The 18,631-nt window shown below is 41.0% G+C and overlaps 1 protein-coding gene across 2 annotated transcripts in view; it reads right to left on the bottom strand.

The window, feature by feature from the left end:
- TDRD9 (tudor domain containing 9) overlaps window positions 1-18,631 on the bottom strand; it is a 134,227-nt gene that overhangs the window by 94,309 nt on the left and 21,287 nt on the right. For both annotated transcript variants that reach the window (XM_074394372.1, XM_074394373.1), the window contains exons 2-5: window positions 15,552-15,658; window positions 7,841-7,938; window positions 5,016-5,237; window positions 3,766-3,888 (exon numbers count right to left, since the gene is read on the bottom strand). In XM_074394372.1, coding sequence (XP_074250473.1) covers window positions 3,766-3,888; window positions 5,016-5,237; window positions 7,841-7,938; window positions 15,552-15,658 — 550 coding nt within the window. The remainder of the gene's footprint in view (window positions 1-3,765; window positions 3,889-5,015; window positions 5,238-7,840; window positions 7,939-15,551; window positions 15,659-18,631) is intronic.

Below are 18,631 nucleotides of genomic sequence, written 5' to 3'. Positions count from 1 at the left end.
ATCTGAAAAAGGGTTAATATCCAGAATCTACAAAGAACTAAAACAGATTTATAAGAAAAAAACAAACAAACCCATTCAAAAGTGGTCAAAGGACACGAACAGACACTTTTCAAAAGAAGACATATATGAGGCCAAAAAACATATGAAAAAACGCTCATCATCACTGGTCATTGGAGAAATGCAAATCAAAACCACATTGAGATACCACCTCATGCCAGTTAGAATGGTGATCACTGCCAGGCACGGTGGCTCAAGCCTGTAATCCCAGCACTTTGGGAGGCTGAGGTGGGTGGATCATGAGGTCAAGAGCTCGAGACCAACCTGGTCAACATGGTGAAACCCTGTCTCTACTAAAAATACAAAAAATTAGCTGGGCATGGTGGTGCATGCCTGTAATTCCAGCTACTCAGGAGGCTGAGGCAGGAGAATTGCCTGAACCCAGGAGGCGGAGGTTGCGGTGAGCCGAGATCGTGCCATTGCACTCCAGCCTGGGTAACAAGAGTGAAACTCTGTCTCAAAAAAAAAAAAAAAAGAATGGTGATCATTAAAAAATCTGGAGACAACAGATGCTGGAGAGGATGTGAACAAATAGGAACACTTTTACACTGTTGGTGGGAGTGTAAACTAGTTCAACCATTGTGGAAGACATTGTGGTGATTCCTCAAGGACCTAGAAATAGAAATTCCATTTGATCCAGCAATCCCATTACTGGGTACAAATCCAAAGGATTATAAATGGTTCTATTATAAAGACACATGCACATGTATGTTCACTGCAGTACTGTTTACAATAGCAAAGACCTGGAACCAACTCAAATGCCCACCGATGATAGACTGGACAAGGAAAATGTGGCACATATATACCACGGAATACTATGCAGCCAAAAAAACAATGAATTCATGTCCTTTGTAGGGACATGGATGAATCTGGAAACCAACATTCCCAGCAAACTGAAAATCAAACAACACATGTTCTCACTCATAGGCAGGTGTTGAACAATGAGAACACATGGACACAGGGAGGGAAGCATCACACACTGGAGTCTGTTGGGGGGGAATAGTGGAGGGACAGCAGGGGGTATGGAGGCTGCGGAAGGATAACATGGGGAGAAATGCCAGATATAGGTGATGGGGGAATGGAGGCAGCAAACCACATTGCCATGTATGTAACTATGCAACAATCCTGCATGATCTGCACACATATCCCAGAACCTAAAGTGCAATAAATTATATATATATATGTATGTATGTATATAAAGATTCTATTCTGGGGCATTTCTCAGCCAAAGTGGAGAGATAATTACTAAGTTTCAAAGAGGGAGTTCTCCCCTCCTCAGTATAAGAGGCCTGAAGATTTATTCTGTAAGTAATTCTATTCCAGGCCCTACTATCTCCTGAACTTCCCACTGAAAGAGATATCTAGAGAACCAGCATAGAGAAAAAAAAATGAGTGGTTGAAAGGGATTTAACATCATCATAAATCTCATGCTGTCACCCGACTTCAGAACACTTCTTCTACACAAACATCCTATCTTTTACTTGAGAAAAAAGAAAATCAAGGCTATTATCATCGAAGAGCCCTGAAAGGGAGCTCTCCTCAGCTTGTAGCAGCCTCTTAAGTTCACAGGCTGTCTGCCCCATAGGATGCTGGCTCCAGAATCCCTGCACCAGCCTTTCTCTGTAACACATAAACATGTACACATCAGCAGATGTGTCTCCCCGGTACCCATCTTACAACCTCAGCCCCTTAGGAGGCACCTTCTCCATAGCAGTATTCAAAAAAATGTTTATTGAGTGAATGGTTTGCCTAATGAATGAATGATTTGCCTAAAGCCAGTTTATTCTTAAAAGCTGAGAAGTTAAACACATTATTCCATTCTAAACTGGCTGGCCATCTTCAACTTTTGTTCTTACATTTATTTTGAAATTCAAATAATCCCATATAATGCAAACGATATTACATGTAAACCTAAAACCTCGGAAAGCTGAATCCAATCCATTCATTTATAGAGCAAATAATCATCGGAGCATGTACTAGGTGCTGACACTGCACTCGACAGTGGCAGAGCAGGAAGCTGTCGTAATGGCGCGATGGTCTTCTGTTGGTCACCACTCCCTGGTAGGGCAAGCTCTTGCAGAGAGGAGCTAACTTTTGCTCAGCTATTATGGCAGAGCTTGAGAAAAGGATATAGCCAATAACACAGTATTGATGGATTTATCTGTGTCATTCAAGTATGTGTGTGCAAAGAAGGCCACGTAGACAGCGAAATTGCCAGATACACAGAAAAGAAATACAGGCACTAGCAACACAGGCTCTAAACTACCCAGGGATGAACCCAACAACATCACTAGTTACTTGTGGCCTGAGCGTTGAACTCCCTTAAGCTTTAGTTTCCTCTTATGTAAAGTAGGCTCAATTATACTAAAAAGCCCAATGAATAACTATTATAGCCTCCATAATGCCAACTTTTGGTAAATTATCCATTAAATCTCAATTTGATCTCTACCTGTTATAAAGATATTCAAAACTGCCATAAGTCATAAAGAAAAATTCTGAACCATATTATACATCACTCTGCTTTGTAAGAAACAGTATATCATTTTCACCTTCTCCTACTCTCCCACCAAATGGCCTACAATAATTTAAAACCAAGTGCCTGTACATAAGATCACAAACGCACTGACTCAGGTTTACCTGGAGCACATACTGTATTATTAGTTATCGCGCACATCAAAGTAAGAGTGGGAAGACACTATTTTAAACAGTTGCCCAGGCTGGGTGTGGTGGCTCACACCTGTAATTCCAGCACTTTGGGAGGCTGAGGTGGGTGGATCACAAGGTCAGGAGTTCAAGTCCAGCCTGGTTAATGTGGTTAAACCCCGTCTCTACTAAAAATACAAAAATTAGCCGGGCATGGTGGTGGGCACCTGTAGTCCTAGCTACTCGGGAGGCTGAGGCAGGAGAATCACTTGAACCCGAGAAGCAGAGGGGTTCAAGTGAGCTGAGATCACACCACTGTACTCCAGCCTGGGCTAGAGAGTGAGACTCCATCTCAAAAAAAAAAACAGTTGCCCAAATGGGTTTGTTTTTTTGGTGGTGGTGGTTGTTTTGAGACAGAGTCAGTGTGGCACAATCTCAGCTCGCTACAACCTCCACTTTCCAGATTCAAGTTATTCTCCCACCTCAGCCTCCCAGGTAGCTGGAACTACAGGCATGTGCCACCACATCCAGCTAATCTGTTTTTTGTATTTTTAGTAGAGATGGCGTTTTACCATGTTGGCCAGGCTGGTCTCAAACTCCTAATCTCAAGTTATCCACCCACCTTGGCCTCCCAGAGTACTGGGATTACAGGTATGAGCCAGTTGCTCAAATGGTTTGATTTCGGACTCTATTAAACATCTATGCTCGTCTCACAACCTCTCAATCCTATTTATTTGTTAATGCCTCTAATTCCTCTAGAAATAAGTCAAGCTTCTCAGACAGAATTACTGATAAGGTTTAAAACACAAGAGTTTGAGGAAGGACCATATCCAAAGTTCCTGGTAAAGTAGTTCAAACACAACATTCCCCACAAAAACACTCATGTTTAAAATATAAACAAAATAAAAAAAAAATATTCCATCCTTACTGAGAAAAGTCTAGAAAGTAAAGGGGAAGGAAAAAATTTAAAAAGCTGAGACAAGCACAAAGATGGGGTTCACAATACTTTATGAGAGATTTTTTAAGAGGTAAATATGACCTTTACAAGTAGATGACATTACTTACTTCATCAATGATTATATGTGTGAATTCCATCAAACTCTTGGCGCTAACTATTTTCTGAAGCAGGACTCCAGTTGTCATATAAATTAGCCTGGTGTCCTCTGTTGCTATTTTCTCTAGCCCTACCTAAAATTGGAGATTGAAAAAGGAAAGGAAAAAAAGTTATGTGCATTTTATTAATAAAGGTAAGAATGAGAAGAATTATGGTATTTCAAAAGATACACAGGATCCAAATTAAAAGTGATATCCTCAAGTCAATTATTTTCTTCTTTTGTTGGGAGGGGGCAGGAGTTGACTTATCTAATCAAACTGCCTATAACATTTTTATGTTAAAACAATTGTGCATCAAGATAGCTTCTAGATTACAAAGATGTTATTAAAAATATAAAATTATAAAAGCCATAGGCATGAGAATTCTGCTTTCCTATTCAACTGGAAACAAATTAAAATTTATTTTCAAGAAATTATCTTTTTTTTAGACAAGAGTCTCACTTTGTCACCTAAATTGCAGTGCAGTGGCATAATCTCAGCTCACTGCAATCTCATCTCTGCCTCCCAGATTCAAGCAATTCTCATACCTCAGCCTCCCAAGTAGCTGGAATCACAGGTGTGCATGATCACACCTGGCTAATTTTTGTATTTTTAGTAGAGACGGGGTTTCACCATCTTGGCCAGGCTGGTCTTGAACCCCTGACCTCATGATCCACCCACCTTGGCCTCCCAAAGTGCTGGGATTACAGGCATGAGCTACCATGCCTGGCCTTATTTTCAAGAAATTCTGGTTCACTGTTTTTTACAATTATGCCACAGTTCTCTTCTATAAGCAATTGCTTTTTTTTTTTTTTTTTTTTTTTTTTTTTTTGAGATAGAGTCTCACTCTGTCGCCCAAGCTGGAGTGCAGTGACACGATCTCGACTTACTGCAACCTCCACCCCTCAGGTCCAAATGATTCTCCTGCCTCAGCCTCCCAAGAGGCTGGAACTAAGGCATGTGCCACCATGCCCAGCTAATTTTTGTATCTTTAGTAGAAATGGAGTTTCACCATGTTGGCCAGGCTGGTCTCAAACTTCTGACCTCAGGTGATCCACCCTTTTGGCTTCCCATAGTACTGGGATTACAGGCGTAAGTCAGTGCTCATTTCCAGCAGAAAATGGTCACATACTATCAACTTACATGGAAAAAAATTAACAAAATTAAGGGAGAGAGAGATGGCTGGCTCTCTTAGTCCCTCCCTCCCTCCCTCCCAGTCTCACCTGGTAGCCCACCACACCCCCCAGGGTCCAGGCACGCTCTTTACTGATCCACCTGGCGATGCTGCTTGCCCCAATCTTCCGGGGCTGGGTAACAACAATGCTGCAGTAGGCAGAGCGCTGAACATAGTGGTCCAAGATATACTGCGGGAGCTGAGTGCTTTTACCACTTCCTGTAGCCCCATGTATAATCACCACAGAATTACTTTCTATCAAAGACAAAACCTGGAAATTTAAAAAATTCTTTCAAAATCAGCACAAAATTAACAGCAATGTAAAGTATCACCTATGTTAGTAAGTCTTTCAGGATTTATTTTTCTTTCATCCTATTTATTTGTTTATTGAGATGGAGTCTCACTCTGTTGCCCAGGCTGGAACGCAGCAACGCAATCTCAGCTCACTGCAACCTCTGTGTCCTGAGTTCAAGCAATTCTAATGCCACAGCCTCTTGGGACTACAGGCACGCACCGCCACACCTGGCTAACTTTTGTATTTTTGGTAGAGACAGGTTTCACCATGTTGGCCTGGCTAGTCTTGAACTCCTAACTTCAAGTGATGCACCCACCTCAGCCTCCCAAATTGCTGGGATTACAGGTGTAAGCCATTGCACTGGGCCTTAAAGTTATTAATTAACCACTCTAAACACAACACAAGAGAGCAAGAAGACAACAAACTGTTGCCAGACTTAAATGCAACTCTACCACCTACTTAACAGTGATTAGTGGCCAGGCGCAATGGCTCACACCTATAATCCCAGCACTTTGGGAGGCCAAGGAGGGAGGATCACAAGGTCAAGAGATCAATACCATCCTGGCCAACATGGTGAAACCCCGTCTCTACTAAAACTACAAAAATTAGCTGGGCGTGGTGGGATGCGCCTTTAGTCTCAGTTACTCGGCAGACTGAGGCAGGAAAATCGGGAAGTGGAGGTTGCAGTGATCCAAGATGGTGCCACTGCACTCCAGCCTGGTGACAGAGCGAGACTCTGCCTCAAAACAAACAAACAAAAACAGTAATTAGTGATAGCTATGGAAAAACCAGGCCAGGTTAACTCCAGCTTCCTGGGTCTCAATTGCTTCTGTAAAAATAAAAATGTAAAATTGGGTTTCTATGGCTCTCATGAAGTTTCTATTACTTTAACCTTTTGTAATGAATCTGCATGTAATTCTACTGAACATGAAAAAAGAGCTGTTACTACATTCAAGTGGTTTTAAAATGTCATCTTGGGCTGGGCGCGGTGGCTCACACCTGTAATCCCAGCTACTCAGGAGGCTGAGGCAGGAGAATTGCTTAAACCCAGGAGGCGGAGGTTGCGGTGAGCCGAGATCGCGCCATTGCACTCCAGCCTGGGTAACGAGTGAAACTCCTTCTTAAAAAAAAAAAAAAAAAAAAAAAAAGTCATCTTGGCCAGGCACGGTGGCTCACGCCTATAATCCCAGCATTTTGGGAGGCTGAGGTGGGCGGCTCATCTGAGATCAGGATTTCGAGACCAGCCTGACCAACATGGAGCAACTCTGTCTCTACTAAAAATACAAAATTAGCCAGGCATGGTGGCGCATTCCTATAATCCCAGTTACTCGGGAAGCTGAGGCAGGAGAATCGCTTGAACCTGGGAGGCAGAGGTTGTGGTGAGCCAAGATCACACCACTGCACTCCAGCCTGGGTAACAGGAGCGAAAACTCCATGTCAAAAAAAAAATGTCATCTTAAATTCTTCAGACACACTTGTATTTATTAAATATGTTTGTTTATTTTTAGACAAGGCTCTAGCTCTGTCACCCAGGCTGGAGAGCAGTGGAACAATCATGGCTCACCGCAGCTTTGACCTCCTACGTTCAAGCCATTCTGCCACTTCAGCATCCCAAGCCAGGATAACAGGCACGTGCCATCATATTCTGCTAATTTTTAGGGGGTATTTTTTTGTAGAGATGAGGTCTTGCTATGTTGCCCAGGCTGGTCTGGAACTCCTGGCCTCCAGTGATCCTCCTGCCTCCAGACACATTTTAAAACAAATAACTTTCACTTTTCCACTTACAGATTATATGCAGCATTTTTAAAACTCCACTCAAATTCCTCCTCCAGGACTCCCCTACCTCCACTCTAAACTTAAGCTCTTATCCTTCTAACAATTGATATCGTCAGAGAATACAAATTAATTTGAAAACAAGCCTCTAATTTTTAGTTGCTTGATTTACTCTAAAGCAAAGTAAAAATTAAATTTGAAACGTTTCTAGTTTCACCTATAACTGCTTTTTCCCGTAAGTATAGTTAATTAAGGTTTCAATACACTTACTTTTAACCATGCTTAATAACATGCAAGTAATTAGGAACTCAATCATTGTACTGCTACATCTGCCCAGCACTGTTAAGATAACGGTATGTCAGTGATTGATCACATTAATCAACAGGTAGAGAAAGGGACAACACTGTAAAGAAAACTCAATGGAAATGCTAGGGTATGTCATTTGCTTCATAAAAGCATTTAGCAGTGAGTTTCTTTAAACAAGAAGCTCTCTTGGGGAAGACAAAGTGTTTAATTACAGATATTTTGAGGAAGGAAAGACTAGATAAACCAAATGTTAGAAGATGTACTCAGGTGAAGACAAAATAAATTAAAGCACAGATCAAAAGAGAAACCATCCATATGGTTACTACACAAAATCATCTCCAGGTAGCCCTGAGCACACCCTCCTCTTATCTACCACAGAGCCTTGTATACCACAGAAGTGTTCACTTGGCAACTGGTAACTTTCAAATTAGAAACCAAAGGTATTGGGCCTCAGACATGTATTCTACAGCAAAATTATAGTATAACAAAAACAATTTTACCTCTTCCTTACATCGATTTATAGGCAAATCAGGATATTTATAAGTTGTCCCTGGGATACACGTCACATTGCTTAATTTAGCCAAAGACGACCTTGGACCTAGATTAAGACAAAACAAACAAGTATTAAAAAGATAAATAACTCTATGTTCTATCTAACCTATATATACAGCACACACACATACACAAACACACACACACACACACAGACACACATAGACACACAGACACACACAGACACTCACACACACACAGAGACTCAAATACAAAAATAAATTTTCTATAAGCTAAAACTGCCATCAGGGAAATAGGAAAGACATGGAACAATCAATATCCATCAATAGTGGATTGGATAAAGAAAACATGGTACATATACACCATGGAATACCATGCAGCCATAATAAAGAATGAAATTATGTCCTTTGCAGCAAGCAACATGGATACAGCTGGAGGCCACCATCCTAAGCGAATTAACACAGAAACAGAAAACCAAGTATCATATGTTCTCACAACTGGGAGCTAAACCTTGGGTACACACGAACATAAAGATGGGAACAAGAGACACTAGGGACTTCAAGAGGAAGAGGGAGAGAAGGGTAAGGGCTGAAAAACTTCCTATTGGGTACTATGTTCGCTGTATAGGTGACGGAATCAATAGAAGCCCAAACCTCACCGTCGCCCAATACATCCCTGTAACAAACCTGTACATGTACTCCCTGAATCTAAAATAACAATTTAATTTCTTAAGAAAGAAACTTCTTTAGTAGCTCACTATTAATCTTGTATAAAAGCCAACTTAGAACATTCCTATGCCTCTATCACAGCCACCAACACAGCAAGCTCAGCACTACCTTCTCAGACAACAGGCCTGTAAAACATGCACTCATCACTGATTCAATGGTAACAAAACAGTTAAAGAGAAAACTTTTCCTTGAAATTTCAACAGAATGCACCAACTTAAGTGTGCATTCCCTGCTACTAAAATAAATCAGTGGTAGCAATAAGTAAATCAAACACTTTATGAAACACAGTTATCAGGAAAAGGGGCAGCTTGCCTCCGCTCAGGCTGCGTGACGCACTTCTATACCCTCTCGTAAACCTGTGCCCTGCTCTCTTCTGCACTGCAAGTTCTAGACCTCTGGTCACCACTTGACAAACTGACAAATCAAAACTCATGGAAGACAAACTTTTGCTGGAAAATAAGTTTTACTTCCAAAATAAATTCTTGGCCAAATTTAGCATCACACTCATTCCCCAACCCCCCACCCCCACCCCACGACTCACCTTCCCTTCCTTTCAGCCCCTTGTTTCTGTCCCAGCATCTCCTGCTCTGTGTCACCCTCGGTCTTTCCTAATAAAACACACAACCAAACTTCTCTCTTGATTTCCTACATCTTTTCCCTACATAGATTCCCACTTTCATAATTGGTCTGATAATATCTACTTAAAATGATGCTATTTTCCCATATTTGAATGAAAGTATGTGGTCCCAGTTCTCAGTTATATAAACAGAGGAGCCAGATCTGTCATACTCTCTCAAAGCAAAAATAGCTTCTTTGTGAGTAGCAGTGTTCTTCCTGAGACATAAATGGCCCCTAACTCAGGAAAGCTAAGTCCTGCCTAGATGGCTTTTTAATCTTCTAATCAACCTCACTAGTGATTGCCAAGTTCACTAAAATAGGGATTTTCTTTCCATTATCACATCTCACTTTCCTTCCATTACTCTTCTCAGTGCTATGGTAATTACTGATGCCTTCTTGTTTTCCAGATAGTATACCTAGGCCTTCTTTAAAATAATGAACGAAAGGGAAGAGAATCCTCATGACTCTTGTGAATTAGGACTGAGAGGGAGAAGCCCCCAAGTCCAGACACAGCAGGCTGACAGAAGGAAAAGTATTATAGTTAGGGACAGGGTGGGAGTGAGAAGCTGAGGAAGAGCTATTCAAAGGGGAAAGAAGGTGACAAAGATTTGTTTAGAAAGACAAAAAAGGCAGCAGCCACATTCATTTTGCTAAAGACTTCAAGACCTGGCTCACATGCTGCTCAACAAGCCCTGTTACTTTGACAGTATTGGCTTACATTACCTGATTATATGAACTTTGAAGGTTGCTACTTAAAAACAGAAATTTTACAAGAAAAATGCCAAAAGTCCTAACGGTACTAAAGCCCCTTCTCCATGTAACGCAAAACAAAGGCTGACATTTTTAGGTCACTGGCTGAAGCAGACCCAGCACAAATGAAGTCCTGCCTCCACATATACTGCCAAAGGGCAGACAGGAAACCAAACAGCAGAAACATTCACAGCTGTATGGTTCTTGCATCCTTGCTTCTGCAACAGAGTAAGAAGGAAAATCATCGTGGATAATTTAAGGCATATCAACAAACTATATACAACAAGGCAAAAATCCAAAAATGGCATGCCAAATAGCCCAACCTTAAAACTGACTATTCTTATTTTCTTGCTATCTCTTTATCCTACATGATTAACAATGCAATATTTTACACGAACTGGGGAAAGCTGGAAGCCATAAAAATTTCCAGTTCTCTTCACTAAGCCACTCCACAATATCATCATCAACCAAATATAAAATCTAACCAAAAAGTTCAGCACTTAGAGGTTCTAAACAGTATGTAAGGAATTTTAACTGATAAGTATTATGTCAGCACATATGGTGAACTTAAGACTTATCTTAAAATCTAGACACTATAAACATTACAGAAAATAAGTTTAATTATTGCATTACTGATTTAAACATTCTTCAGTATAGATAACTATGTATTACTTTCTCCATGCATGGACTGGTATTCTGAACACAAAATTAACTTTACAGAACAATAATGCTTCCCTTTCAGTTATCAGACATTCCACGAAGGCCATTCTCTTAAAATCAAAAGAAAAGCTAAAAGGGGTATGAAAACAGCCACTAAATATATCACCACATTTAAAAGGAGGCAGCACTGCAGAATTTAATTACAATCTAAAGACACTATCCCAGGATAAATTCAAATTGTCATGTGAAAGCAACAGAACTCTTCAGGAGTCCACAGTCAAGAACCAGGCTCACACTGTTAGGAAAGATTTCATTTATCAATGCAATTAAATCTCAATTTTTTCTTTTTTTTTGAGACAGAGTTTCGCTCTTGTTACCCAGGCTGGAGTGCAATGGCACGATCTCGGCTCAACACAACCTCTGCCTCCTGGGTTCAGGCAATTCTCCTGCCTCAGCCTCCTGAGTAGCTGGGATTACAGGCACGCGCCACCATGCCCAGCTGATTTTTTGTATTTTTAGTAGAGACAGGGTTTCACCATGTTGACCGGGACGGTCTCAATCTCTTGACCTCATGATCCACCCACCTCGGCCTCCCAAAGTGCTGGGATTACAGGCTTGAGCCACCGCCCCCCGCCTAAATCTCAATTTTTTTTAATGATTAATCTTTAACTATATAAAATGATTCTAATGTAATCTATCGAAATTCACTGAATGCGTGTCTTTGAATTTCTATTTAGAAACAGCTTTTTAATACTTATAAGTGAAACAACACCTGTATCAGACCAAAATCAAAAGCGTTTTGAATCAAAGTAGTTTTTAACTGGATATAACAAAATGTTCATGTTGAAACCTGTGGCACTGGACTAGAATTAAAGGCATCAGTGTAATCTCATGGTTTTAATAAAAATAGACATAGAAATAGCTTTGTGTCTGTGTGTGTATATGTATACACACACACACACACACACACACACACACACACACACACCCCAATAACCTGACCTCACTTCTTCAATGCTCCAGAGGCACTTCTCCACTTCAAAACATTTAACAGGCATGATGGTGGCACGCCTATAGTCCCAGCTATTCAGGAAGCTGAGGTTGGAGGATCACTTGAGCCTAGGAGTTCAAGGCCTGCCTGGGCACATAGCAAGAACCCATCTCAAGGGGAAAAAAGTGGACAGCACCTCTCTGCCTCCTTTGGCCCCCTCTCCTCCTTTACCCTTTGTCCAAGGCATCACCAAATCCTGTCCGGTTTGTCTTTCAACTGGCTCTCCTCCTCAACTGCCATCCCCCATCAAAGACACCATCATGTCTCACCTGGACTAGGGCAATTCCTCCAGTTACCCTCAGGTCCACTCTGGCCCCCTCCAATCAATTCTCAAAAATATGACAAAAGTATTCCCTGTAAACACAAATCTAACCACACGACACCCCCTTCCTCCCTTCACAGTCATCCAAGAAAAGCACAAAACCTTTCACAGTTTCCCAATGCTCTGAGTATTAAGACCAAAATTCTCAGTTATAGCCCACAGGCCCTGTTATTGGTCTTGCCTGTCTTATCCAACCTCATCCAATACAAGTGTGTTAGTTTTTTATTGCTGCTGTCATGCATTACCTCAAACTTAGTGGCTTAAAACATGCATTTATTCTCTTACAGTTCTGGAAGTTGAGGTCCAGAGATGAGAAGGACAAGGTGTTGGCATAGCTGCTGGTTCCTTCCAGAGGCTCTGTAAGAAAGACTCTATTCCCTGTCTTAGCCTAGAGAAGCTGCCTGCATTGGCTCATGGCCTCTTCCCTGCATCACTCCAACTTAAGACTTTTGTTGTCACATCTTCTACTGACTGCTCTTCCTGCTTCCCTCTAGAAAAACCATGTGACGACACTGGTCCCGCCTGGAAAATCTTCCTATCTCAAGATCCTTAACTTACATCTGCAAAGACCCCTTTACCACGAAGGTGACATATTCACAGGACCTGGGCATCAGGACATGGACTCTTTGGGAGGCTATGAGCCTCCAGCTGACCCTGCCTAGCCCTCCCACAACCACTGTCTACTCTCCAGCAGCACTGGCCCCTCTTTCAGGGCTGGGACACCAGGCTTCCTCCCAGCACAGGGCCTCTGCACACATTTCCCTCCCCACACCCGCACATTGCCTAGGTAAAGTCTACTCATCCTCCAGTTCTAAGCTCGCTCAACTGTTATTTTCCTGACACCACAGCCCAAGTCAAATCCTTGTTTGATGACCTTATAGAGCTGCCTTTCAGATAATGTATTTCCAAAAGCATTTATTTATGTAGCTGCATGACTAAATGATCATCTCTATAATGATCAGAGATGATCAGAGTTAAAACGTCTTTTTTATTTGTCACATCCTCATTGTCTCATACAGCCTCTGGAACACACCTTGATAAATGTTGCTGGCTGAGTAGCCAAAACCTCCACAAGTAGCCAAAGCCATAGCTGATGTGACTGCCCAGAGAAAAGCCCCAAATATATTATGACATCATGGATAGAAAGCAAAGAGCAGTTTCATACATGAACTTAAAAGTACGAGAACAGACACTTTGAATTACAGGCATTCATTTGTAATCTAGCTAGTCCTAAAGAGTGGCAATCCATCTGGCATGCTACAGGCAAAGCACACAGGGTGCGCTGGGCTCCTGCCTGTGCCCCCAGGAAAGTATGTGAGTGTGACAAGAAGGATCACATCACACAGAGTCATCTGTAAACTAACTAATGTGCTTTCCAAACAGAAGTATCAGATAATGACTCTCTTTCCACAGTAACACATATGGCTACTTCATACCCTTAAAGCTGCACAATACTCTTCCTCTATAGAAATAAGCGAAGTCACCAATCCTCTGTTTACTGGCATTTAAGAGATTCTTAAGACTTCCCATAGATAAGCCAGGCATGGTGGCTCACATCTGTAATACCAGCACTTTGGGAGGCCAAGGCAGGTGGATCAGGAGGTCAAAAGATCAAAACCATCCTCGCCAACAAGGTGGAAACCCTGTCTCTACTAAAAATACAAAAATTAGCTGGGTATAGTGGCGCGTGCCTATAGTCCCAGCTACTCCAGAGGCTGAGGCAGGAAAATCACTTGAAACCCAGGAGGCAGAGGTTGCAGTGAGCCAAGATAGCACCACTGCACTCTAGCCTGGGTGATAGAGAGCGAACCCGTCTCAGGGGGAAAAAAAAAAAAAAGACTTTCCATAGGTAAGTAACAATTCAATAAATATTCTTATAATAAACATTCTTATAAGCACAACTTTGTACTTTTCTTAGCATAAGCAGAGATTGAACCAGACATAAAATACACTGTGAATGCTCCCTTCCGGTAATACACTGGATTGTTCAGACAAAAATCTTCTTCCTGAGGTCAACTAAAGATGTTAGATGAAATACACAAACTCCTCCTCAAAAGCACCGAAGGGTTGATGAGATAGCAAGGAGACATCAGACCAAAGCCTGTGATGAGGCAAGAACACAGAAAGGAAGGCAAAGAACCAAAGGCTGATTTTATCTTAAGGTGACAGATCAAGAAGAAATTAACCAGAACAGAGCATAGTGACCAAAAAACTGAAAAACACAAAACTAAATGGAAGAGTGGGACATAGATGATGGCTCAGAACTTTTCTGGACTAACTAAATGATACCAATTGGTATAGTCAAGAAGCCTATATCAATCCCAAAAATAATAAAGATTAATCTGCTATTATGTATCAGCTATATTTCACACTTTTTAAAACGCTAAAAAAGAAAGTGTTACTTGAACCCACACTTGTACCCCTCACTTTGAGCACATGTCCAAAGGATGGCAAGATGGGAGGCAGAGCTTCTCAACTGAACTGGAAGAAATCTATGATGGATGACCTCTCATAAAGCAAAAAAAAAAATCTAAAGGTAACTTCTATCATATAAACAGGGCCTGGTGCTAGTAAGATCATTTGTTCAGAAAAAGAAACTTCTACTCATAGAAAGTAACTGTGAACTCTGAATAGTTGTACTCTTGGGGACTAGGAATTTAAGAAGGACCTTTTACTTTTTTATTTTATACATTTCTGCATTGTTTACAATTTCATTTCAATATCTTTATTGTAAAAAAAGTAGTTTTAATTAGTAGCAAGGTAAGAGATCATTAGTAGTCTTCCAAAGAACAGACTATTTAGGAACCGTATTCAAAATTTTAAAAATGAACATTTTACAACCTACCATACATTCATCCCCCAAAAATCCCTGATTAACAAGTAGTAAGGATTCCTTACTATGACTAAAATACTATATTTCTTTTTTTTTTTTTTTTTTGAGGAAGGGTCTCACTCTGCTACCCAGGCTGGAGTGCAGTAGCTTGATCAAGGTTCACTGTAGCTTCAAACTCCTGGGCTCAAGAGATCCTCATGCCACAGCCTCTCAAGTAGCTGATACTGCAGGTGCACACCACCATGCCTAGCTAACTTTTTGATTTTTTTGTAGAGACAGGGTCTTGCTATGTTTCCCAGGCTGATCTCAAACTCCTAGCCTCAAGCAATCCCCCCATCTCAGCCTCCTAAAGTGCTGGATTACAGGTGTCAGCCATCGTGACTGGCCACCATATTTCTTAAAGGCTTCTAAGAATTTCATATATGTAAATATTTTTTAGAGAGAGGGTTTCCCTATGTTGCCCAGGATGAACTTGAATTCCTAGCCTCAAGTGACCCTCCCACCTCAGGCTCCTGAGTAGCTAGGATTACAGATGTCCACCACTACATCCAGCTAATTTTCTAATTTTTTGCAGAGACAGAGTCTTACCATGTTGCCCAGGCTAGTGTTAAATTCCTAGCCTCAAGTGATCCTCCCACCTCAGCCTCCTGAGTAGCTAGAATTACAGGCATGCACTATGAAACTAATGTTGTAGCATCATGCATTCTATCTAAAATATTTAAAGAGTCCTGTTTACCTGACCCACTGGTTGGCTGGACACTGCCACATATATCAAGCTCTTGTGCTTCAAGCTGTCTGTATTTGTTAATATACTCTACTTCTGAGCGCCTCTGGCTGAGCGACCTGAAAAGAATAGTAAAAGTTAATATGATATTTCCAAAAAGCCAAGAAACCGTTGTGTACTAGAGAAGTTTTTCCCATCAAGTCACAGGAAAAAATGCAAACAGTCAATAAACAAATACACACCCAAACTCAGTTACCAGGCAAATGCAAATTAAAAACAAACTGTTTTTTCACTCATCAAACTGGCAAAAAGAATAAATATTTTCAGAATATTTATGAGGAGAGATACATTTATGGTAAATGGGTATGATCATTTACTCTGAAGGGTAGTTTGCAGTATTGGTTTTTTTGTTTTTTTTGAGGCAGGGTCTCACTCTGCCACCCAGGCTAGAGTGCAGTAGTGAGATCATGGCTCACTGTAACCTCAACCTCCTAGGCTCAAGCGATCCTCCCACCTCAACCTCTTGAGTAGCTGGGATCATAGGTATACACCACCACATCCCACTAATTTTTTGTGTGTAGAGACAGCGTCTCACTATATTGCCCACACTGGTCTCAAACTCCTAGACTCAAGCGATCTGCCTGCCTCGGCCTCCCAAACTGCTGGGATTACAGGCGTGAGCCACCACACTCAGCTGCAGTATCTTAAAACAGCCAGGCACAGGCCAGGCACGGTGGCTCACACCTGTAATCCCAGCACTTTGGGAGGCCGAAGTGGGTGGATCACGAGGACAAGAGATCGAGACCATCCTGGTCAACATGGTGAAACCCCATCTCTACTAAAAATACAAAACATTAGCTGGGTGTGGGGCACGCACCTGTAGTCCTAGCTACTCGATAGGCTGAAGCAGAATTGTTTGAACCCAGGCGGAGGTTGCAGTGAGCCAAGACCGCGCCACTGCACTCCAGCCTGGCGCCTGGCAACACAGCAAGGCTCTATCTCAAACAAACAAAAAAAAGGGTTAAAATAAAGCTAATGCCACATTCCAGGTAAAGGGAAGCAACAAATACATTAATCTAACAACAGTAAGTTTAACCTAAATTTTTCAAGAAGCTTAATATCATTTCATTTTTTTTTTTTTTTTAGTGGAAAATTAGGGATTATTTGGCAATGCTGCTTTATACTAGTAGTCAACAATGATAAAGTCAAGTGCAGGAACAACCTAAGAATAACAACCACTGAGGCATATAAAATTGTTTTTAGGGCACTATCTGAAAAATTCATGGATTTTCATAGCAGATACATCCCTACGTTGTTTGCTTATGTGAGCCAAGAGGTCATTAAAATATTATTCACAGCCGGGCGCAGTGGCTCACGCCTGTAATCCCAGCACTCTGGGAGGCCGAGGCGGATGGATCACGAGGTCAACAGCTCGAGACCATCGTGGTCAACGTGGTGAAACCCCGTCTCTACTAAAAATACAAAAAATTAGCTGAGCATGGTGGCATGTGCCTGTAATCCCAGCTACTCGGAAGACTGAGGCAGGAGAATTGCCTGAACCCAGGAGGCGGAGGTTGCAGTGAGCCGAGACCGCGCCATTGCACTCCGGCCTGGGTAACAAGAGCGAAACTCCGTCTCAAAAAAAAAAAAAAAAAAAGAAAGAAAACTGAAATTTGTGTGTTAACTTTGTAGCCTGCTACTTTGCTAAATTCATTTATTAGTTCTGACAGTTTTTTGTGGAATCTTTAGGGTTTTCTACATATAAAATCATATCATCTGCAAACAGAGATATTGTTACTTCTTTCTTTCCAATTTGGATGCATTTTATTTCTTAATCTTCCTTGATTTCTCTGGCTAGAAATTCTAGTACCAGGTTAAATAAAAGTGTTGAAAGGAGGCAACCTCTCCTTGGTTCCTGATCTTACAGGAAAAGCTTTCAATCTTTCATCAAGTATGATGTTAGTTGTGGGCTTTTCATATATGGCTTTTATTATGCTAGTAGTTTCCTTCTATTCCTAGTTTGCTGAGATTTTTTAATATGAACAACTCCATAGAAATGTACTTTGTACCTTAAGAAAAATGAAACAATAACCCAGAACTTTTAATTCAAGAGCAAAATGAATTGAAAACAGGCTGGGCACAGTGGCTCATGCCTACAATCCCACCATGTTGGGAGGCCGAGGTGGGAGGATTGCTTACGCCCAGGAGTTCAAGATCAGCCTGGGAAACACAGTGAGACCCAGTCTCTACCAAACATTTAAAATCAGTCAGGCATGGTGGCACGTGCATATAGTCCCAGCTACTTAAGAGGCTGAGTTGAGAGGATCTCCTGAGCTCAGGAGGCCAAGGCTGCAGTGAGCTATGACCATGCCACTGCACTCTAGCCTAGGTGACAGAGCAAGACCTGTCTCAAAAAAAGAAAAATAACACAGCAAGATATTAGTCTTCCCACAATAAAAAAATCCTTCTTTAATTGCAATCAAGTACTGTTGAATACTAATAGAGCAGCTCTGATTGTAATATATAAAAAGTTGTACCTGGCTTATTAGCTTGCTTTTCGAAGTTCTAAAATTTAGTCTTTCTAAATTTTTCTTTTTACATACTTCCTTACAGATCTTAAAATCTTACATAGACACACACACATTATGCATGATATGGTCCTATTTCATTTCAAGTCTTATAAAATTTAATACTACTTAGCTAACAAGGTGTAAACTAAAAAACTATGACAATGACCAAAAAGCAAATGACCTAATAACAGCATAAGCTTTATGTGGTCCACACAAAATATCCTACTAAGTTTGCAAATCATTTATTCAACTCACTAAAATGTAAGATAGATACAATACAATCCAAGGTACTTCCTTACCCTTACTTACAAATATTTATATTCTCTACTACATAGTAGTAAGGGAAATAATGTAATCAGAGAATGATTTAGGTCTCTACTTCAATCTGATAATCAAGGAGACAGGACAAAATAAACTTTATAAGGCAAGTAGCACATATTAAGTAGTAGAAAAAATGATTGGCACAATTAAGTTCAAAGGAAGGTATACTCAATGTGAATTAAGATGGTAAGAAAAGTTCTA

This window comes from Saimiri boliviensis, chromosome 2 (assembly GCF_048565385.1).
Source record: "Saimiri boliviensis isolate mSaiBol1 chromosome 2, mSaiBol1.pri, whole genome shotgun sequence".
NCBI lineage: Eukaryota > Metazoa > Chordata > Mammalia > Primates > Cebidae > Saimiri > Saimiri boliviensis.
Note: the sequence above shows the minus strand (reverse complement) of the source record. Positions and strands in the feature narration are given on the sequence as shown.